The 23,843-nt window shown below is 38.8% G+C and overlaps 4 protein-coding genes across 7 annotated transcripts; 3 read left to right on the top strand and 1 right to left on the bottom strand.

Annotated features, from left to right (window-relative positions):
- The first annotated feature begins 444 nt into the window (after positions 1-444).
- Positions 445-2,106, top strand: LOC9308371 (aquaporin TIP2-3). The gene has a single exon (XM_021021325.1). It carries the CDS (start codon positions 496-498, stop codon positions 910-912), a length of 417 nt encoding a protein of 138 aa, XP_020876984.1. The 5' UTR covers positions 445-495; the 3' UTR covers positions 913-2,106.
- A 72-nt stretch (positions 2,107-2,178) lies between these two features.
- LOC110227328 lies at positions 2,179-5,276 on the top strand. Its single transcript, XM_021021310.1, has 6 exons — positions 2,179-2,471; positions 2,722-4,477; positions 4,564-4,689; positions 4,778-4,900; positions 4,973-5,098; positions 5,184-5,276. Exons 2-6 carry the CDS (start codon positions 4,196-4,198, stop codon positions 5,187-5,189), a joined length of 663 nt encoding a protein of 220 aa, XP_020876969.1. The 5' UTR covers positions 2,179-2,471; positions 2,722-4,195; the 3' UTR covers positions 5,190-5,276.
- Positions 5,217-8,065, top strand: LOC110227318. Of its 3 annotated transcripts, none has more exons than XM_021021273.1 (7): positions 5,217-5,306; positions 5,414-5,521; positions 5,590-5,649; positions 5,758-5,847; positions 5,928-6,202; positions 6,291-6,375; positions 7,304-8,065. In XM_021021273.1, the coding sequence occupies exons 3-7, from the start codon at positions 5,620-5,622 to the stop codon at positions 7,961-7,963; spliced, it is 1,140 nt and encodes a 379-aa protein (XP_020876932.1). In that variant the 5' UTR covers positions 5,217-5,306; positions 5,414-5,521; positions 5,590-5,619; the 3' UTR covers positions 7,964-8,065. The 3 variants fall into 3 exon arrangements, with proteins under 3 accessions (XP_020876932.1, XP_020876934.1, XP_020876933.1); XM_021021275.1 differs by having other exon boundaries at positions 5,217-5,300; XM_021021274.1 differs by having other exon boundaries at positions 5,414-5,649.
- Positions 8,066-11,709: 3,644 nt separating this feature from the next.
- LOC110227333 lies at positions 11,710-13,168 on the bottom strand. 2 transcript variants are annotated; one of them, XR_002331098.1, is made up of 3 exons: positions 12,638-13,168; positions 11,910-12,531; positions 11,710-11,822 (listed from the first exon to the last, which is right to left on the bottom strand). XR_002331098.1 is itself a non-coding variant. In XM_021021323.1 (2 exons), exons 1-2 carry the CDS (start codon positions 13,025-13,027, stop codon positions 12,442-12,444), a joined length of 480 nt encoding a protein of 159 aa, XP_020876982.1. In that variant the 5' UTR covers positions 13,028-13,168; the 3' UTR covers positions 11,710-12,441. The 2 variants fall into 2 exon arrangements, 1 of the variants encoding a protein (XP_020876982.1); XM_021021323.1 differs by having other exon boundaries at positions 11,710-12,531.
- Positions 13,169-23,843: the final 10,675 nt, after the last annotated feature.

Raw genomic sequence — 23,843 nt, forward strand, 5'->3', positions numbered from 1 at the left:
TAGTCATAATCGCAGCTAGTTAAAAATTAGATTTCCTTGTAAAATATTCTCAATCAAACTCCACACAGAAAAGAAAAAAAAAAAAAAAACAAGCAAATTGGATTTAACTTAAAATCCCTACTAATAATTTAGTACCTTCCTACTTATCTAATCCAATAAGAAACACAAAAATAACAAAGACCATTATCATTATTGGTGTGACACAACTTTAATTTTAAAATGCGGAATATCAAAATGCCAACAGAAGATTCTTATCCTGACATGTTATTAAATCCCACTATAGTTGACACTAAACATGTTTAATATTGCTAACCTTCCATTAATCAAATAAGAGGCCGTTTGGGCGGCATCCAATAATGATTCTGCCACGTAATATCATTATCAACCCCACCTTTTGTCAATTGCTCTTCGCTATATATAAACAAGAGCCCATCCAAAGGCTAAGTAACAGAAAATAGAAAGAGTTAACAAAACCAAAAACTAGTTTTTCAAAAAATGGTGAAGATCGAAGTTGGAAGTGTGGGTGACTCATTCAGTGTATCATCTCTAAAAGCTTACTTGTCTGAGTTTATCGCAACTCTTCTCTTCGTATTCGCCGGTGTTGGCTCTGCTATAGCGTTTGACAAACTAACCTCTGATGGAGCCTTAGACACGGCTGGTCTTGTAGCGATTGCGATTGCTCACGCGTTTGCTCTTTTTGTTGGAGTTTCCATTGCGGCTAATATATGCGGTGGTCACCTTAACCCAGCAGTGACTCTTGGCCTTGCCATCGGCGGAAACATAACACTCATCACAGGTTTCTTCTACTGGATTGCTCAGTGTCTTGGCTCCATCGTCGCTTGTCTTCTCCTCGTCTTTGTTACCAATGGAAAGGTACGTATAGTAGTAGGCATAGGAGTGGCTTTATTCTAGTTTCTCCGGTTTGGATCATGAATATATATCAGCTTTGTAGGCAGTATCGGCTCTAACATTTTGAAGGCCACAAGCTTAAAAAAAAAGGGCTAATTCTTCCCAAAAAATTTTTTAAAGCATTTCTACAATTGTGATAATTGAACCCTCAACCTCACATTCCTCCATCAAGCATTTAACCAGTTGAGCTATAAGAGAGTTTTTGAAAAAAGAGGGCCGATATATTAATAACTACATCCGGGGCCGCAAGCACATGCTTCCCTAGCTTGTGGCTAGGGCCGGCTCTGTTTGTAGGTTACCGTATTTAGGTTTTTATTTTTTTTGGTTGGTTTTACGTACGTTATTTAGTAGAATTTTTACCGATATAGAACATATATTTTCCAGGTTTGATTTGATAACTCTTATGAGTTGGGTTTATTAGGTGGAAAATAACCAGAGAGATATATTGTTGTTTTCCGGTTCCCTTTGGTTTGAATCATAACTTTCGGTTTGATTTGGTAAATCATTTCTAACAAATTTATGATGGGTTATTGGTTCATGGATTTATAAGGATTTGGAAATTCATAAAAATTATTTGTTATTCAATCATTGATTTTAAAATCCTAACTAAAATCATGTGATATTGGTTCCATAATTTATAAATATTAGTTAAAATCCTATGTTATTCGTTTTGTCATTTGCTTTTAGATTTCAAAATTCAAATTATATTTTAAATGGATTTGAAAGAAAAAAAAAATAGAAGGATTCAAATCCATAGATAAACACATGTTATTTCAAAATTCATATGTCTTGATTTCATTATTAATAAGATTTTCAAATCCTATTTGGATTTACAAATCAATAAACCAATAACACAGTAAATTATCTATGTTAATCAAAATTATGAATTTCAGTTTATTTGGTTAGACAAGAAAAGTTTTACCAAATTCGGTTTGATCAGTAAGAAAAAATTAAATAGTAAAGTTTTGGTTTCACTCGGTTTAGTTTATATGACAAAAATATTAAAGAAATTTTCACGTTTGGGTTAAAAAAAAGATTTTGTCTCACAGTTTGGCAAAGTGAGATTTCATTCTCATGTTTTGACAGTTACAACATTTTATGACGAAAATGTCCCTAACGAATTAAACCAAACCGCACAGTTACTGACCGGTTTAGTTTCTTTTGATTTTTGTTGCGGTTTAAAAAAAAAAAAAAAAACTGTCGAAGAAAACGAAGAAGAAGAAGGAGAGAGAGGCGGAGAGATTCGAGAGAGAAGTTGAAATCAGTTCGAAATTCATTCATCCATCTTCTTTTTTCGACATCACCGTTCGAATTGTTGGATACTTGATTTGAGGCATCGCATTGAACTCCAAAAACCGGCGAATAGAAAGTTGAAGTTTTTCCGGCGAAGACGACCTGAGAAACCTCCGGCGAGATAGAAACCTTCGAGATGGCTGGGAATAAATAAAACGACGAAGTACCGAGGAAGCAGCATACGCGGGAAGGCCCTGAGAAGGAGAAGCGGGTACTCAGAGTATCCCCGAGGAAGAAACTCTCTCCGACAAAGCCGCCGGAGGAATTGGGTAAGTTCTGATATTATCTCGTTTGTAGTTTCTTTGGGTGTATCGGAATATTAAAGCTTGTTTGATTAAAGGGATAGAAGTTGCCGGATTTTGCTAAATCTGTAGTTTGAAAATTTGAGAAGATGAATTGGAAATTTCTTTTTCCGCCAAAATTCAGATGTTGAGTATATAATGTTGATAATTACTGTATACGTACACGAATTTGTATTGTTTACATCCTTACTTAATTGTATATTACTTGTAATTGCAGGCAGTACAAGCGTGGTTCCGACTGAAGATCTTATAGTTGAAGAGTTACCACCTAGACTCTTTGCCCTAGACCGGTACCCTGTGAAGACGAAGATGAACGCGTACTCCAAACCGGAGTACCTTTCTGACATAGCGCAAGTTCTTAAGGGAAAAGAGGAGATGAAGTTTCTTCTCGAATCTCCATTTGGGGACCTTTTTAGGATACCTGCTAACAAGTCTTCCTTCTCAGGTAAGCTTGTTCTTGGACTAATATGTCATCAGTTAGTGACGAGTAAAGTGAATGAGATGTGGATGGTCTTCGGCGGTCATCCAATAAAATTTGGATTAAGAGAATTTAGTCTGGTAACTGGTCTAGAATGTGGGACGTATCCCAACAAGAAAGACGTGACGGATGTGCTAAAGGTCAAAGCTGGGAGTCAAAGTGTCTGGAAAACTCTGTTTGAGGAGAAGTTTGTGACGTAGCCGAATCCAACAGTGCATGATTTGGTGGTCTGGCTGAAGGAGGAGGAAAATATGGATGGGTGGAAGCAGCTGGTCTTATTTCTTATAATCTTGGTAGATGGTGTGATAGGGTGCCATAATAACCCCATAAGGCCTTCTGAGTTCACTGTTGAGATGACGAAGAGCGTGCAATTCTTCTGCAAATACCCTTGGGGAAGGGTGTCTTTTACCCGTACTTTGGAGAGGATAGCAAAATTCCAAACCCCTTCAGATGCTCAAAAACTGATAAGGTGTGTAAAGGATGGGTCTTATGCACTACATGGATTCCCATTAGCACTCCAGCTGTTTGCGTTTGAAACAATCCCATCCCTTGCTAAGCTAGTACCTGATGATGAAGCTAACAGGACATTTACTCAGAGGTCTATCCATCATCTTGCCTCACTACGGGCAATCATGACATCCAGCATCTTGGAGTGTGAGGCTGCTGAAGAGGTATGTACAATTGTTTATGTACGTACATTATTTAAAAAGTAAGTGTACATTCTCTAAGTGGTTAACAAACTTATTGGTGTAGGTTGAGGTAACCTATCTTGTGAAACCAGAGGACAATATTTGTCCTCCATCCCTGTCATGAGATGATGAAGTTGAGGATCCAAGAGTTGCTTACATTGAGCGATTGTTGTTAGCTGGTTATGAGTGGAAGGAGGAAGAATGGGTTGGAGGTTATGCTGCATTTCCAAAGCAGGAGCACCCACCACAACTTGGAGAGATACGTGAGTGTAAATGTTGTTTTTATACTTTCTGATTATTGTCCCTTGAAGACCAATCAATGATTAAACTGGTCTATCGTAGGTGTGAAGAAGAGGAAAAGAAATGTAACAGCCCCGAATGCACTTGCTTTGAAAAAACAGAAATTTGTTGTGGAAGAAGAAAATGAGGACACTGCTGAGGATTGTTTTGAAGATCCCCAGTTTGAGAAGTTTGTAGTTGAACTTAGGAGGTGTTTCAAGAGGCAGGAAGCACAAAATAAACAAATGCAACAAGACTTGAAGAAATTTGTCCGTCAGGAGATACGTGCTGCCTTAGATCCAAAGGGCAAAAAGACAGAACCAACCAAAACTTCCCATGCTTCACAGGGCCCAACTAAATCGGTGGCTAAGGCACCGATGAGTGTGAAGAAGGCATCTAAAAGGATGTCTACAAAGAAAGTCTTCAAGTCTGGAACAAGAAAGTCTTCAAGGCTGAAGAATATGACGTCAATTGCGGAGATTACTCAGCTTTCTGATGGTAACTCTTCCTCTGAGGAAGATGACCAGGTATGGCATGTACGTACATTTATATATAGTATTTTAAATGTATGTACATGAAGATTAATAACTGTAACTTGTCTGCTATGGTACAGGATGAAGCCAACAATGAAGGTGGTTTTACTGCAAATGATGGAGGAGATTTTTCGAACAGAGACGAATATATGGTTGACACTGGAGTAGCTAACATTTCAGTTGGTGGACCTACACCTTCCCATCAGGTATGTCGTGTACAAATATTTTTATCAATTATTTCCAGTTGTGTACGTACACATAGGCTTCAGAAGTGTATGGTATACTATGTTTCAGGATGAAGGAGCACGTGATGGTGGTGAGTCTGTCCTTGTTGGTACACAGTCAGGGACCGAGGAAAAAGCTAGTGCTGACACAGATATGTCTTGTGCTAATAGTCACATACTGTTTTCCATAAGTGTACGCGTATCAATTATTTTCAGTTCTCCACGTACATATAGCTTAAGAAGTGTATGGTATACTATGTTTTAGGATAAAAGACCAATTGATGGTGGTGAGCCTGTCGTAGTTGGTACACAGCTAGGGACAGATGAAAAACCAACTGCTGACACAGAGATGGTAGAAAATCCATCAGGTTTACCTGCAACATCTAGACAGGTATATGGTCTGCTAATAGTCAAATGTAGTTTTCCATATGTGTACTCACATAAAGCTTAAGACGTGTATGGTATATTTGTTTCAGGGATAAGAACATGGTGCCGGTCTTGAGAGTGAAGCAAATGTTGGGGAGGAACCAGAAATTTGTGAGGATAATGATAGAGATACATCTTCTCAGGCTGAACACACCGAGGAACCCGGTGTAAGTGTACGTACATTTGTCTTTCTTATTTCCCGTGTACGTATAAGTACTGATTGTTTCAGACATAACAAAATAGAGGATATAGCCGATGAAATTGATAACTACTGCCACAGGTTGATGCGGGAGATGTACCCAATGTTGTTCCAGAGAGTAAAGTGGATAACTCAGTACTTGAGGGCACCCCTAGTGATCCCCCTTCACCATTTGCAGTAGTTAAGAATGTAAGCTAACTATATTTTAAAATAAAATAGTGTAGGCTTGTTTAAATTTATAATCTTCTATTATGCAGGTGTTATAGGAGTTGGCAACGAAAGCCTCCATGGATGTGGATGCAGCTAATGTAAAGGAGGTAAAAATCTCGTGTTTGGTTTAAAATTATACACAATTATTAACATACGTACATAGGATTGTATGCGTACATTTAAATAATTCTGCACGTTAATTTGTCTTGGAGCAGCAGGGGATTATCGACGGGGTGGAAGAACAAGAGGATTCAAACCCAGGGTTAGATGAAGCAGACACGACAGTTGGTACACTGAAAAATATTGTGAGTATCTTGCCAGCAAATATTATCATTACATTTTGAAATTGTTTAATCATGGTGTTTACAATAATACTTCTTTACAGGATGAACCAAACAACGATGCTTCACTCGAAGCAATAGCAGTTAAAATTCCTACCCCGGTTGTACCCAAAAAAGTGAAGAAGCAAATAATTTTTGAGGTGGATGAAGCCCTTCCGGAAGGTTTTAAGGAAACAACAGTCCTCGTGGAGGATGTTCCTGGACGAGCTGAAGATTCAGAGGTGGTTATAGCGGCTGGAAATGTCCCTTACAACCCCTTGGAGAAGGTTGAGGCTTCCAAATTAGAGCTCTTAACCAATGTCCTCCGCGGTCCGAATGTGTAAGTATCGTGCATTATCAAAATTATCCCTTAATTGATACATTGGTTTTCTATAACAACCAGTCATACTATAATATTGGATATACAGGAAGCACACTCTTTTCGGGTATCGCAAAGTGGACAACGAGTTTTTCTCCATGCTTATAGCACAAGGAAAGTGGGTGGATAATATGGTAAGTTGAAATAGTACATTTGTGTACATTTTTAAAATATGCCTATTGTGTACGTTAGGCCAAGGACTTATTATCCGGGATCCAGGATCCGATCCGGGATCCGCTCCGATCCGATCCGAAAAACAGGATATCCGGGGTGGGCGGATCTGGATCCGGATACTTCAAAATTTTAGAACCGGATATCCGGATCCGGTACTATTAAATGTTTATAGTTGGGCCCATTATAGTTAGTCAAATTTGAAACTCATTTTATTCTAAAGCCCAAATGATATAAAGCCCAAACCCAATAATTTACTAAAATATCTCTCCAACTCTCTCTTCCCCACGAGACCTGTCAACCTCCAACATTATCTCTTCACCTCACCACAAAACCTATATCCAAAAATTGCAGAATTTACATCTTTTAATTTCTAGTTTCGATCCCCCAATCCATAAATCATTTGTTGTAGTTGTTGGCTCTCTAATTTTCATCCCATCTTTTCGTCGTGGATTTGTTGTTTTCGGTGAATCGCCGGCGGATTTGGTGAATCAAACAATGAAAAAGTAACAGATCTTGAATAGTTTTTCTTAGTTTCGATGATTCAAAGTTTTTTATTGGTATAGGAATACAACGCTCCTGTGATTTGGTTATTTGCGTTTGGTGCTCTAGCTGGGTAAAGTATTGAAGGAGAGCGTGTCAAGAAAAAAATGGGCTCACGAAAAAAAAAAAAAAGGTTTTATTCGGATCCGGATATCCGCGGATATCCGGGTTTTTTAACGGGTATCCGTGATCCGGATATCCGGTTCATCCGGATCCGGATCCGGATAATAAAACTGTAGATCCGGCGGATCCGGATCCGGATCCGGATACACCCAATTTTGCCGGATATCTGGATCCGTCTCAGGGCTAGTGTACGTACACTAACTGTCTATGCTATTATCATTTCAGGTCTTGGAAATGCTCGCAATCTTGATGTGGCACAAGAACGGTCAACAAATGATAGCAAACCGATGCGTTGTTTTGGACTCTTTCCTGCTTTATGAGCTTACTAAGCGTGCTGTCAGCTTCAGGAATTGTATAAATAAGCTTGGGTTCAAATGGGGCGACCGGCTATACGACATGGCCAATGGAATACACATACACCGTGAACCTAGTCGTAGATGGTTCAAGGATGTCGACGTGGTATATGCTCCGATGAACTGGAAAGGTGATCATTGGGTTGGGTTGGCAATCTACCTCAGAGCCCGGCATATAGTTGTCTATGACGCTCTCATAGAACACACGCGGGAGTCTGTTGCATGGTCAAAGATGCAGCCTGTCTGCGAGATGATGCCGTACCTAGTGAGAGCGATGTGCGCGGATGTATTGCCTGAGAAGTACTCAGTTGAACCTTTTGCCTATGAGAGAAATGTGATGGTCGCTCAAAACCCAAGTACAGGAGATTGCGGGCCTTACGCAATGAAGTTCTTGGAGTTGCTGGCGTTTGGTAACCCAATGTCAGACTTGGTGAATATTCAAGAAGCAGATATGGCCTCCTACCGTCAGGTGTACGCAGCGGAAATCTACGAGCACGGCAAGCGCAAGTGTAGTAATCGGCGTTTATTGTAATCATCCCTGGATGTTGAATTATTATTATTTCCTAGTACTTATTTCCTTATTTTCAACAACCTAATTAGAACAACGTAATTAATTATGGAGATCCTAAAAATATTTATGTAATCGTTATAACTATCTTCTCTAAACAATCTGCATATCGTACACTTATTCAAAAACCAACATGTGTACGTACATCTTACATAAAGTACGTCTTTTACACAAAAGTCAATTTTTCTCATAATAAGATAACTATTTCTTTACTTACATTGATTTGACAACCCTCCCTCACTGCATCATCACTTACGTAAGATTGCATTAACTACAACCATAACTTAACCAACTAACTTCATTGTTCTTTATTTAAGAGTAGGAATTGCATTGTTTTGAAACACCAAATTCCAAGAAATGTCTACACCAAATCTACCTGAAGATTTGCTAGCCAAGATAGCCAAAAAAATGGCTGACAAATGTTGGTGGTACCTCGGACCTCTGTTAAGATCAGGGCGTCGTGGAAGAAACATTGTCTACAGGCCAGATGTCCTGAAAGATGCTAATATTTACACCATGTGCAGTGATCCCGATGACTTCCATGCGGCAGGCCATGATCCGAATGACATCAACGCTGAAGGTCGATATAGACCCTTTTTCAAAAGGTGTCTAGAGGCTGGTAACACGATTGCTATTTACCATGAAGGACTGCGTCTAGTTACCCATGAGTCTGACATTAAAGGCGCCATTGTTCTTTTACAGCGGAATGTACCAAGGCACGTCGATGCAACCCTGGCCTGCGCAATTCTGTGCATATGCGACGGCAATGCTCACATGGGTGGTGTGTACCTACGCCTGTTCGCAAACAACCATTACGCTTTGGAATCAGAAGAAACACGTGACAATTGTGAGGAACTCCTAGACGAAATAAAATAATATGGAATTAGGTTAAACAACACATACGGCGCAACCTTTCCGTACCCTGAGGAACGTGGTATTCGAACGCCTCCTTGCGCTGAGCTGTGTTACATCAGATCTGGACCCTTCAAGAATGTTTGCAACGTATGTTACCTCTGGTGGTGTGCAAGAAGAATTAGCCAAATTCTCTAGGCAGTTCTTACGTAATTTTCTCTGAATTTCTAAGTTTTTATGTTATAATATGTGGCCTTTGCAATTGTACTTTGCTTATCAGTAATGCATGTCTTTTTATCTACATCCTTGTTTGTTTCTCATATAATACTCAATCTTATGAATGGTTACAAATAATTGTAATATAAGATTTTATAGTAAATTGATAAACAAGTTTCCTAATGTTAGATAATGGTGCCTTGTCTACACAGGCTTACGAATTATCATTAAATACATACTGACCTGATTTAGCCATTGAAATGACCTTTATCTTTTCAGAAAAAAAAAGTAATATCCCCATATATACGTACACAATTTGTAATTAATGTACACTGTCTTTTGTCAGATAAAACGAAATTGCGAAAGAAAGATATTTGGTTATTAATGCGTTCCTCCCAGATTTAGCCATATACATGAACTCAATCTTTTCCCCCTAATTCGGCGACAGACATCAACACAAACTTTTGGTCAAAGAACGTAATAAGGGTAGACATACGTACACGGGTATACTTTATTGTACAAGTATTTTAGTTGGTTTGAAACTAGAAATATGAGAAGTGACTTTCGAGATGGTAGTAAATGATGATGCAATGTTGATTGATTTGACCTGTAATAACCCATATCTACAAGATTTGGAGTGGTTATTTATTGCATACTGTCAAGCTCTATTCATAGAAATGACCTCTATCTTTTCGCATAAATCTCCCTAATATACGTACACGTTTTGCAATTAATGTACACTGGCATTTGTCAGATAAGAGGAACTTTAAAATAATGAGACTTTTTTAATGCGTTCCCCCCCCCAAATGTAGCCATATACATGAACTCAATATTTTGCCCCTATATAAACGATATCACACACACTAATTTATTTGCTCACATTCTTCTAAAACCTCCTTCATTCATCAACTGCAAGATTATTTCTAAACCTCCTTTCTAAACAACATGGCTTTCCCCGCAACCCCTCCAACCGAGATGTACCTTGCAATACAATTACCAAACCCGATTTCTGTCCTCATCAACTACGTGCCTGTATCTCAGACTCCCATCGAGACCCTCCGCCGCTTGGTCGAAGCAAGTGACGTAAACACAATAGTGATGGACGACTTCATCACATGGCCTCACTTCGTGCAGCCGGAGTCTCCCTTCAGGGCCTACTTCAGCCTCTTGCTGGAAAGGGGTGCGATCCTGGCTATATACCTCGAAGGTTTCCGCCAGGCAAGCAGCTTCGTAACGGTGGCCCATGGCATTGCACTACTCAACTCCGTCTCTCCATCCAACCCTCTCGCCTGCTTTGCGTCCGGCTTATTCCTAACTTGTACTGGCAACCATGTTGACTTTCTTTCAGTCAGCGATATGTTCTGGGTGATGACACCCACAGTCACGGTAGCTCACGCAGTGGGGGAGCTGGTGATGTATCACATAAGCCAGCTTCACACCGAAGGTCCTCGGCTCTGGCAACGTTCATGGAGGTATGTGCACACACCGGCATGTGTTGGCCTTTGCACATACAGTTCCGGCTGCAGAGGGTGTTTCTTTTACTGGTACGCGAGGGAGATGTGTGTCTTCTATTAGATATGACTTTGTTATGACGGATGAGGCATACAATTTTCTGGCTCATGTGTATGCTTCGGGCTCTACTTTTTAGTTTATTGCTTCCGCATCTAATATAAGTTGTTTGTCTTTCTGCATTGTATGTCCTTCTTCGGGCACTTAATTATGAATGAATGAAGTTTTTGTTGTTTGAGGACAACAATTATGATATATGTATGTGTTGATGTACTTACACGGGATTCGTAGAATTTGCTGTTTGAAGAACCGAAAAGCTAGTAAAACGTACACTTCCAAATTAATTGTAATTGTACACGCTGTACGTATAAAATGTACGTACAGTTACCCAATAGTTTATTATTCAAAGTCAAGTAATTTGAAAACGCCAACAACTTTATGTAGTTTAATAAACAATACTTAATATAAATATGGTATTTAATAATAAGAAAACGGAAAACAAATCCCCCTTACTAAAAAACGACCTGCTTGATCTCTTCCACTTCCGGTGTGTCCGGATCGGCAAAGACCTTTGACACAGGACCATGACTCACAACCTTCGGATTAGCTCTGTCGGTTAAACGCCAGAAGACGAGTGCGACAACAACATTGCGCTGACCTAGACTCTGAAAGAAGGTTTGGAATTCCAACGCCTATTCATTCTGTGCTTCGCATTCCAAAACTTCGTTGCTACATTAGATTAAAAGAAGAATCAAGTCAGCGTTTAGATTAAAAAGTGTAAGTGAATCAAATGTCGAAAGAACACTTACTATCTATCTTTGATCTTGAAAGGAAGCTTGAGACCGTAGAAGTCTCCGGTCAAGTGGCCAACCTCCACCAACGCTCCAATGACATCTACATCGAGGGCCAAAAAAATAGAAATAAACTTATAATTTCAAAAATGTGTCCATAAAACGTAACTTAAAAAACATCTCACCGACTAAAACTTTCTTATCAACTGTTTTCTCCAAAATGTAGTCGAATTGAGTGAAATCGTAAAATGATATTGGGTCCCTTGGTAAGGCGTTAGTAACGACGGTCTGATCCATAACCATATGCCGTAGTCATGAGATGTTGCTCTCACTGGGTCAGCGACGTTAAGGACCAAGAAAGTGGTTACAATTTTCCACTCATTTTCTTTGATTCGGTCTAGGTAAAAAGGAGCAAGGCGACGATCAATGGTGGCCTCGATACGGGAACGGGATCCCTACAGAATATGATATATAACAGATTTATATACAATTGAACCTGACGTATGATAAAAAAAAACACAAACACGGCATAGGGAAACTACCGAATTATCTGCCAAGATAAGGCCGAGTTCGAAGACGTTGGGCGCAACAAACTTCTTAAACACTCTCACGACAAATACACAAATTGTCCACCCAGTGATATGAGGACACAATTCGGAGATGGTGTGATACCCGTCCATCACACGGTTAGCAAGAACAATCGAAAGACTTTGTGTTTGATTGATGTAACTGCCGAATATGAAAGGGTTTTCGTTTGAAGGAACGTGGATAAAATTGAGGAGGAGATGTGGCTTAAATAAGGAAATTCCATAATGGACGCAGTGGGTAGTGCGAAAGTGTTCCAACGGTTGAGATACAAATGTGTGTAACCGTTTGTACCGTTTTTTTCATGAAGATTATACGTACACAGACATAACAAAAACGTACACTAACAAAAACGTACACTAACAAAAATGTACATAGTTATACGATGGCAAACATTAAATGTACGTACACCGTCACAACACTTTGGTACACACGGTCCACACATAAACGTACACTGTCTTCGCGGCGACATAAAGCTTATGAGGAGATCTAAATAGGATTTTTGCAAGTCTTCTTGTTATGACCTGCTTGTCTACATCGTGTGCACTGATTCGGAATAAGTCTTTTCTGTCTCTTTTTCTGAAGTGACAACAACAATAAGTTAATAATCAACACATCTTATACTCAAAACATAATGTTGTGGGATATTTGAAAAATGTGTACATGTTTGAATGATAGCACTTACCCGGTTTTCACCTCTAGATGGAATCCTTTTGGTTGTTGGTCTTCCTGGTGGTCGTCTACTGTTTGGAGGAATTAGTATCAAATCCGATATATGTTGTGGGATGACAACATCCTTCGGATCCGCGATAGGTAGAATCGGTTCTTGAAAAGAATCAGAAAACGTTTGAAGGCCATACCACCATCCGACAACAACCTTCGGATCTATTCCAAACTCGATTGCAGCTGCTAGACCGTGTTCACATGGGATTCTCAACTTTGTGTACCTAAGACACGTACACGTACAAGTCATGAAAATGCTCACCTGACTTGCTTGTAACTTGATAACTCCACGGTCCAGACATCTTAACCGCGAATTTCCCTGACGCAGGCAAATCTTGGAGAAAACGCTCATCAACCTCAAGCGTCACTAAAGACTTACACCTAGCCACTTTTTGCCTCCTCGCTGCGAACCATCGCATTAGGACCTCTCGAATGAACTCTATCATGTACACAATCGTATATGATACCATCGCATTAGGACCTCTCGAATGAACTCTATCATGTACACAATCGTATATGATTTGGCTTTTGTTAAGACATTGTTGCTAGACATGATATTGTAGCGTTCCCCTTTTACAGTGAGCTCTTGTCCAATGCTCAAATCCAATTTTCTCTAAGTAATTTGCGCATGCAGCACTCTTAGCCCTTAACTGTTCGAAGTATTTTTCAAAATCCCTCACTCTGTAAGCTTTAGCAGCGCTGAAAAATAATCCATATACACCATACTTACCATAATAGGTGGAGATATTTCGCTCAAGGTGTACTGCACATGCTCCATGATGAGCTTTCGGATAAGCCACACTGAGGCCTTTATATATTGAAGAATGTTTGTCCGATACAATCATTAAATCTTCACTGTCTGGAACAATGTCAGCTAATTTATCAAAGAACCACACCCATGAAGCATCAGTCTCACCATCCACAACACCAAACGCTATTGGAAATATTTGGAAGTTCCCGTCTTGGGCACATGCAATGAGGAGACATCCCTTGTAACGTCCTACTGGCTGCGTTCCATCTACGACAATTACCTTCCTCATATACTTCAGACCTTTTATAGAAGCCCCGAGAGATACAAAAGCATACTTAAAGCGCTGCGTACCAGCAGCTTCAGGTGTAGAGTGTAGGTGAGTTATCGTACCCGGATTAGCTAATTTAAGAAGATACAAATAGGTAGGCAAAAACCTGTAACTTTTTATATCATCCCCCCTTACATTTTCCACTGCAACCACTTTAGCTCTCCAAGCGGTAGAATAAGAAATCCGAACATTGAGATCATTTAGGAGCAACTGTGGTAAATCGACAGCTCTCGGACCCCCTTGCGTAGAACTGTATCTGCTCTTCACTACCTCTCCGAGAAGCTTATAACTAGCATGTTTATTATAATTCTTACGAGTGTCGATGTCACACGTATGGGTGGTATCATACGATGTGATTTTGAAACATTCTGAATTCTTGACAACTTGAGCTGTCAAATGCCATGGACAAGTATCATCAACGCAGACCATCTCCAATCTTGTAGGACATGACCTACGTTGCTTGTAGCAAAAGCATTGTTTGATTACGAGATAAGACATTGTTTGTTGTATGACTTTTCTGTTCTTAAAAACACTCCCGACATACAAAGTCTCACCTGTTGTACTCAGTTCAACTTGTGTCTCATCATCTCGTAAATTGGCTAAATCATCGAATACCGGTGCAGCATCATTATCGAGAATCTCCAACTCGCCACCATGTAATGAAGAAAAGTCATTATACACTTCGTAAGCCTCAGCTGCGGTAACTAACCGATTATCATTCAGTGTCCCACTTGCGGAAGCTCTAATACCACGGTCGATGAAGTCATCCCTAGTGACTTCGTATATACCATTAATATTAGTATCCGTGTTACCTTCGCAGCCTGTATCTTGTACACACTCTGTAGTGTACGTACATTGGTACAAACTATGTTGACACGTACGTCTTGGAGTCACGGTTGGTGTACGGTCACCCGAATGAGAAATGTTATCTCCGCCAGGTGCAGTAACTAGCCGATTATCATTCAGTGTCCCACTTGGGGAAGCTCCAATACCACGGTCGATAACATCATCCCCACAGACTTCGTCTATACCATTAATATTGGTATCGGTGTTACCTTCGCAGCCTGTATCTTGTACACATTCTGTTGTGTACGTACATTGGTACAAACCATGTTGACACGTACATCTTGGAGTCACCGTTGGTGTACGGTCAACCGAGTTATCTCCCCCAAGTACACGATGACTTGTGTACGTACACTCTGCCAATAGACGACTGAATTCCCCTGGATGTTGAACCGTTTGTTGAGTGAGAATGACGTCCTCCTCAACATTCCCTATTCCATATTCTTCAATAATTACATCGTTCCACTTGTTGTAATCGTAATCTTCGCCACTGCCTTCACTACCGTCTATAGTATGATCGAGGGTACTTCCCCCCCATAGATCCATCATCACCCTGATAATCATCATACCCAGCACCATCTTCGTTGTCCTCCTCCTCTTCTTCATCCTCATCTGTTTTATCGTCTTCAACGTCGTCTTGCTCATCTACGGCCTCATTATTTCCATCTACATTTGAAGCCGCTACGATGGGATTTGGTGTCGTTGCACTCCCACACACACGGTAACTCTCACCATCGCCACCATCGGTCATACGGACAGTATTCCCGAGTGCATTGACGGTTGTAATGAAAGAGACAAACAAGGTGACACTAGGATCCCCACCACGAATCAAAAAGAAGGTATCCAGGCTCATTTGATTGTCAATGTAGACAGGAGGGCGTTTACTTTCTATCATCACTGACATCTTTCCCGGCATCCAGTAACTAATTATTGGATTGCATTCGGTGGACTTCAAACTGAAAACCTCGCATAATGTACGTACAAATTCCGTGTACGTCATGTTTTCCCTAACACGTACACAACGACCAAACCAGCCTTCCCATGGTTCAAATTTCCATTCTTCTTCTTTGCATCTCCACGCACCCACCATAGTAAATACGGGAATATCCATTACCCACCTGCATCATAAATTCAGCAGAACCCCATTAAATGCAAATGAAAGCATGACTATATCTACAAAAACAAAAAGAAATCCCAACTACACACTTATAAACATAAATCTATCCTCATTTAGCATTTTCAACTAAAAAAAATTGGAGATAAAAATATTCTGGGTTTTTATACAAAAACAATGTTGATTTCGAACACAATCAAGACCCTAGTGTGTTAAAACAAAAAACTTCTTAACCAATTTCATTACTTACACGATCAATGCTTGTCTTGGCTCCAAACTTTGTAAATCAAAAGATCAAAACGTCTCCAGCATCACATTCGTTCAGAATAATTTGTTTGTTTGATGGATCAGGTTTGTCTCTTACAACTATTCACACATATAAACTAATATTAGAAAAAGTAATGATGACTTTTGCATTAATTGTGACATGAGTCATGTCTAAACTTTTTGGGCATTAATATTAATCAAGAAGACATTTTATTCTAACTAAGTAATAGTTATGAATGAAATGTGTTTCTTGTTATGCAAGTAACTGGTTTGAATAAGAGGAAGAGAGGTAACGGTCATCTTGGACCGTACGGACGCGGGAAGGAGACCATCCTTATCCGGATGGTGCTAAGCGCGTGTACGGCCGTGTCGTGTAGTGTATGACCGTTGTCATGAGCTGGAAAGTGGCTAAAGTACACGGTGACTCACTAGGCTGAATGAGGATGCTTTTAAGGTTATGTGCATACCCATCTTGACCTAGTGAGCTCCCTATATAAATCGTGTGCAGCCCCAAACCATTTGTAACTTTTATCACATTACAATCAATCATCTTTCTCTCTATTATTCACCATGTTCATCTCTATCCTTCCTACTTGATTCTAAATCTTTTCATGGTATCAGAACGTTCGGTTCTTGAATCTTTTCCCTCTTAATCTTAGCTTTTCGATTTCTCTTCTTTGAGTTCTGTTCCTTGGTTTGCGAGATTGGGTTTCATCTTATTTCCGGGTTTTGCTGTTCTTGGGGTAGAGTTTCTTAAAGTCTTTGGTGAGGATTCCATTCACAAGAGTTAGGATATCTTTGAAGCGATTTAAAGGTTTTCTAAGGAGTTTAGGTTGGGTTCATAACTAAAGGTTGAAGCTTTATCACTAAAGGTTGAAGCTTTATCTCGGGTTTGAGTTTTGAACGGTTCAAAATCGAGTCTTTACTCTTGTAAGATGGCGCTTGTGGTTCAAGAAGTAAACAAGGCTTACAAAGATCTGAAATTTCCGGTTGCTTTGAATGGAAACAACTATCTCTTATGGAAGAGAACAACGACGAATGTATTGGGTGGGAGAAGACTCACAAGATACATTGAGTCTACCTATGAAGAAGCGAAAGCTTTGGAAGAAAGCTTGGTCAAAGAGACTTGGACGCAAGAAGACTTGACGGTTCTGAGTGCTCTCCATTGCTCTCTTGAGGCTTCACTCTTGGAAGGGTATTCGTATTGCGAGACATCTAAAGAGCTATGGGATACACTTGCCAATGTTTTCGGTAACGAGTCAAACTTGACAAGGGTATATGAGCTCAAGAAGACTCTCGGAAGCCTAAGTCAAGAAGACAATGATTTTAATACTCATTTTGGGAAGTATAGGTCTCTAGTTGCTGAACTAGAGATGCTAAGGCCATTCACCACCGAAGCCACAACACTTAAAGATCGCCGAGAGCAAGATCGTGTCTTCGGGTTGTTGATGACGCTTAATCCTACTTAGACAGATGTGATTCAACACATTCTAAGGGATGACAAGATTCCTACCTTGGAGCAAGTGTGTGCAAAGATACAAAAGGAGTTTGGATCACAAGGGCTATTCGGCACTAAAGGTGAAAATCTGCCTACGGCAAACAAGGCGGGGTTCGTGAAACATAAGGACAAGAAGGCGTCGGTTTGTGACCATTGTAACAAGAAGGGTCATACCAAAGAAGATTGCTGGATTCTACACCCCCATTTGAAGCCGGAGAAGTTCAAGAATCTTAAGTCGAAGGCGAATGTGGCCAATGTGAGTGACGGTGGACAAGAGAATGAAGAGAGGGCTATTGTTCAGTATGGTCAACAAGAGAAGGCGTTGCAAGCCACGATTCAAGATAAGGGCTGTGGATCATCGTCTCAAACTCAAGAAACCATTGTGATGAACAAGGCGGACCTCGAATCTCTCATTCAATCAATCGCATCAAAATTCATTACCGGCGGTATTTCTCTCTTTACTTCTAATTCTCATGATCCAAAGTCATTAGTATTAGACTCAGGAGCTTCTCACCATATGATAAGTAATCCTAAGTTGTTAGAGAACATTAAACCGGCTTTAGGAAGTGTTAAAGTTGCGAATGGACAGAATGTGCCGATTGAAGGAATAGGTAGTATAAACCTATTTAGTAAACGTTCTAGTGCTTTCTATATGCCTAAGTTTACTTCGAACTTACTCTCAGTTAAGAAGACTACTAGAGACTTAAATTGTCTTGCTATTTTTAGTCCTAATGATGTGAAATTGCAGGATATTAAGAGTGGTAATGTGTTTGGACAAGGTGGTACTAAAGATGATCTCTACGTGCTTGAAGACACTTCTCTTAACTCTATCTCTAATAATGTTGCTTCTTATATGATTGCGAACAATGTTAAAGCTTCGGTTGTTTTATGGCACAATAGACTTGGTCATCCTCATTCTAGAGCTTTGAATTTACTTTTACCGGGTTTCTCTTATGATTGTGCTAAATGTGAAGCATGCATTTTAGGAAAACATTGCAAAGTAGTCTTTCCCAAATCAAATACTATTTATGAAAAATGCTTTGATCTTGTGCATTCGGATGTTTGGACTTCACCTTGTGCATCTAGAGATAATCATAAATATTTTGTCACTTTTATAGATGAGAAATCAAAGTATACTTGGGTAACCTTGCTTCCATCTAAGGATAGAGTTTATGATGCATTTATAAACTTCCAAAATTATGTGACTAATCACTTTGATGCCAAGATTAAGATCCTTAGAACAGACAATGGAGGAGAGTACACAAGTACTAAGCTCAAAACACACTTGGAAAAATGTGGAATTCTACACCAAACAAGTTGCCCATACAACCCTCAACAAAATGGTGTTGCCGAAAGGAAGAATAGACACCTAATGGAGGTGGCAAGGGCGATGTTGTTTGAGAAACACATGCCAAAGCGGTTTTGGGGAGATGCCGTGTTAACTTCATGTTATCTCATAAACCGAATACCAACCTGTATCCTTAATGATCAATCTCCTTTTCAAGTTTTGAATAACCAAAGTCCTAACATTGATCATTTAAAGGTATTTGGAAGTGTGTGTTTTGTTTTTGTTCCAGGTGACTTGAGGAACAAACTAGAGCCGAAAAGCACTAAGTGTGTTTTCATTGGATACTCAACAACGCAAAGAGGTTATAAGTGCTATGATCCGGTCATGAATAGGTACTATGTATCTAGGGATGTAAAGTTCATGGAAGATGAAGCTTATTTCGGAGAGAAGAGTTGGGAAGGTGTGAAAGACTTACCAAATTCAACTTCGGATAGAGCTAGAAGTCTTAGGCACATTCTTGAACATTTGAGTAATGGATGCTCTCGTCAAGAAGAGAGAGAAGCCACACCAAATGATAGTACTATTGAAGCTCAAGAGAGTGGTAATGACATAGCTCAAGAGAGGGGTAATGACATATCACAAGAAGCTTCGGATAACCAACAAGGAATGGATAGAGAAGAAAGGTCTAGTGAAGAAGTGGTAGAAGAGAATCCATCTAATAAAAGGGAGGTCATTGAATCTTCAAGCGATGATGAGACATATCAAGCTCCACAAGTAACACAAGACTCCATCTACACTAGAGAGAATCCAAGAAAGAGCATGAGAGAGAGGAAATCTCCATCTAATTGGAAGAATACTAGAGTGTACTACAATTGTCAAGCCGTGGCTCATCCAATTCAAGCGACATGTTCGATTGACCTTCTTCCCGAAGAACATAAGGCTTTTCTTAGCAAGCTAGACGTGGAGTTTGTCCCACAAAGATATGAGGAAGCTAAGGGAATCAAGGAATGGGACAATGCGGTTGATGATGAGGTACAAGCTATGTTAAGAAATCATACATGGGATGAAGAAGAGCTACCACAAGGCAAGAAGTGTGTGAGTTCGAAATGGGTGTTTACTATTAAGTATAAGAGTAATGGAGACATAGAAAGATACAAGGCGAGATTAGTGGCAAGAGGGTTTACTCAAACGTATGGTGATGATTATCGAGAGACATTTGCTCCGGTAGCTAAGCAACATACGGTGAAAGTAGTTCTTTCTTTGGCTGTTAACTTGGATTGGGAATTATGGCAAATGGATGTTAAGAACGCATTTCTTCAAGGAGAGCTGGAAGAAGAAGTCTATATGACCCCTCCTCCGGGTTTGGAGAACTTGGTAGCTCCGAGAAAAGTGTTAAGACTCCGCAAGGCTATATACGGTCTAAAGCAATCTCCAAGAGCTTGGTACCATAAGCTAAGCTCCACGTTAAAGGCTAATGGATTCAAGAAATCAGAATCTGATCACACCTTGTTTACTCTCCAAAATGATCAAGGCATTGTAGTTGTCTTAATCTATGTTGATGACTTGATCATCTCGGGGAGTAACAAGGAAGGTATTAAGTCTATCAAAACCTCTTTACACAATGCTTTTGACATTAAAGATCTTGGTGTGTTGAAATACTTTTTAGGTATCGAAGTGTGTAGATCACCGGAGGGTCTATTTCTCTCACAAAGGAAATACACACTCGATCTTCTAAAGCTTACGGGAAAGCTAGGAGCCAAACCGGTTTCAACACCATTAGAGCCAGGATATAAGGTCAATCGAAAGGGGGAGAAGGATGATAGACCATATCATTGCCCGGAGCAATATAGAAGACTTGTGGGTAAGTTAATCTATTTGACCTACACTCGGCCTGATATCTCTTTTGCAGTGAATCAGGTGAGTCAACACATGAAAGAACCCACGGTGTACCATTGGAGTATGGTAGATAGGATTCTAAAGTATCTCAAAGGGAGCCCCGACCAAGGCATTTGGATGGGAAAGAACTCAAGCACGGAGATAGTTGGGTATTGTGATGCGGATTATGGTGGAGATCGTAATGATAGACACTCGACAACCGGCTTTTGCACCTTCATTGGGGGAAACTTAGTGACTTGGAAGTCAAAGAAGCAAAAGGTGGTGTCATGTTCAAGTGCTGAAGCGGAGTATAGAGCTATGAAGAAGCTTACAAATGAGTTGACATGGTTAAAGGCGCTTCTTAAAGACTTTGGGATAGAGCAAAAGACGCCCATCACATTTCATTGCGATAACCAAGCGGCTATTCACATCGCCAACAACCCGGTGTTTCACGAGAGAACCAAACATGTGGAGATAGACTGCCACAAGACTAGAGAGAAGATCCAAGATGGTACTATCTTACCGTCACTACAAGAAAACCTGCATTTTGGGACTACATTTTTGTGACTCTTTTTTGGTCACAAATATTTGTAACGATTGTGTGATTATTTTGCGACTAATGAACGACTACACACAAAGTAGTGGCAAAACAGTCACAAATTTACGACCAAAAAATGTAGTCAGTAAATCGTCTGATATTCACGACTGTTATCAGACTATTAACTGACTATATTGGTATGGTCGCAAAATAATCGTAAATTGAGACGAATTAGAGACACTTTTTTAGTTGGAATCTTTGGTCACAACGTAGTCCCATATTTGCAACGTATTTGTGACTTCAATTGTTTTAGCCATTTTAAGTTTTTACTCATTAAACTGAGACATCTCTTTTAAAATTCTAACATTGAGTGATTGTAGAATCATATGTACAATTTGTTTTTACTCTTATACTTTAAAATTTATTTGGTTTGTGTCATAAAATAGCGTCACAAAACTTGTGACTGTTTTGTGACTACTTTACAATTTTCGCGATTTTATTTAGATATTTACCAATTGAAAATTGAAAATATGTTAAGTTTTAAAGGTTTTTACAACGATTTGTACTACTATAGATATTATAGCATGATAATACCAAAAAAACTTGAATTTATTAATGTTTTAAACAAAATTCCTAAACTTTCATAAGGGTTATATGTGATGTTAACTAATGGTTTTTGAAATTTCTTAATTTTCTTTGCATTTCATGTTTTTACTTAATAAACTAATCGATCTTGTTTAGTATTATAATTTCATTGATTATACCATTATGGAGATAACTTTTTTGGGTCTTAAACTTTAAAATTCATATGAATAGTGTTGTGACTCATAAAAATTCGCCACAAAAGAGTAGCAGTTTGTGACTGTCTGAAGGAAATGTTACAAACAAGTCACTAAATACCCACATATATGCGACTTATTTGTGACTGACACCTGAGATTGGGACGATTTTGCTACCTTTGAGCAACCCTCGTGATTTTATTAAGAGATTTACCAATAGAAAATTGTTAATATGTTAAGTTTCACGGTTTCTACATTGATTATAACTACTATAGATACTGAAATATTACAATACCAAAAAAAATTAAAGTTTTCAATGTTTTAAACAAAATTCCTAAACTTACATAAGGGTTATATGTGATGTTAACTTATGGTTTTTGAAATTTCTTAATTTTCTTTGCATTTCATGTTTTTACTTATTAAATTGATTGATCTTCATTAGTATTACAATTTCATTGATTGTAACATTATATACAGAACCTTTTTGGGTCTTAAGCTTTAAAATTCATATGAATAGGGTTGTGACTCATAAAAATTCGTCACAAAAGAGTAGCATGTTGCGACCGTCTGAAGGAAAAGTTACAAACAAGTCACTAAATACCTACATATATGCTACTTAATTGTGACTGACAACTGAGATTGAGGCGATTTTGCAACCTTGTAGCAACCCTCGTGATTTTGTTAAGATATTTACTAATAAAAAATTGTTAATATGTTAAGTTTCATGGTTTCTACATTGATTTTAACTACTATAGATACTGATTCATTAATATACCAAAAAACACTTACAAGTTTTCAATGTTTTAAACAAATTTCCTAAACTTACATAAGGGTTATATGTGATGTTAACTTATAGTTTTAATTTTTTTTTAGTTTTTTTGCATTTCATGTTTTTCACATTAATTGATGTTATTTAGTATTGTAATTTAAGTGACTATAACATTTTACATAGATCTTGTTTGGTTATTAAGCTTTAAATTCATATGAATATAATTCTGCTCATAAACATTAGTCACAAAAGAGTTACACTTTTTGACTACTCTTAAAAAACCGATATTACACTTAGTTACACTTCTCAATTCTCATTGGCTAATCTTTAATGACAAGGATTGCCTTTTGGGCTACCAAACACCGTCGATAGAGTCCATCCAACGGACAAAATCATCTCAAAATTTCCCTTCTCTCTCGTCCATAATTCTTTCCTTTTCTATAATCAATTTTTTTTCCTCCTTACTTTTTCTCCTCTGTTCTCTTTCTCGCCGTATCCTCTTCGTCAAGTTCATGTGAAATCATGAAACTCAGAGGATTAAATCTTTATTCAATCAATCAATGATTCCTAGAAGGTTAGTTCTCTCTTTTTTCAAATATGGAGATCGATCTAGGGAAATCGAGATTTTGTTATGTGTTTTAATTATTTTTTTGGCAGATCTGAAGAATTCGTTATTTGTATTTTGGGTTTCATTAGTAGATCTGAAGAATCAACGTTAACGAAAATGGTGAATCTAAAGAACTGGAGACGTCGGAGGTCGTGGTGGTAGCTTAGGACCACTGTTAAAGACGATGACGTTCACCACCACCACCACATCTGGAAGCCTCCGCCAATTCACCCCCAACATACGTGAACTCGAACCCTCCACCGTTGCATCTCAGATCCTCTGGCCGCCGCCATGGTTTTGTTCTCCGACGCCTACGGTCGCTCCGTCCATCGTCGATGTCAATTTTGTATAAATGTATAGATATATATATATATATATATATATATATATATATATATATTGTATTTGTCTGTTTGTAATGAATTTAAAAATAAATAAAATTATATTTCTTTCATTTTATTTAATTTGTATATTAAAATTAGTTTGTTTTTTTTTTAAATTTTTTTTTTTG

This window comes from Arabidopsis lyrata (genome assembly GCF_000004255.2).
Source record: "Arabidopsis lyrata subsp. lyrata unplaced genomic scaffold ARALYscaffold_6, whole genome shotgun sequence".
Taxonomy (NCBI): Eukaryota; Viridiplantae; Streptophyta; class Magnoliopsida; order Brassicales; family Brassicaceae; genus Arabidopsis; species Arabidopsis lyrata.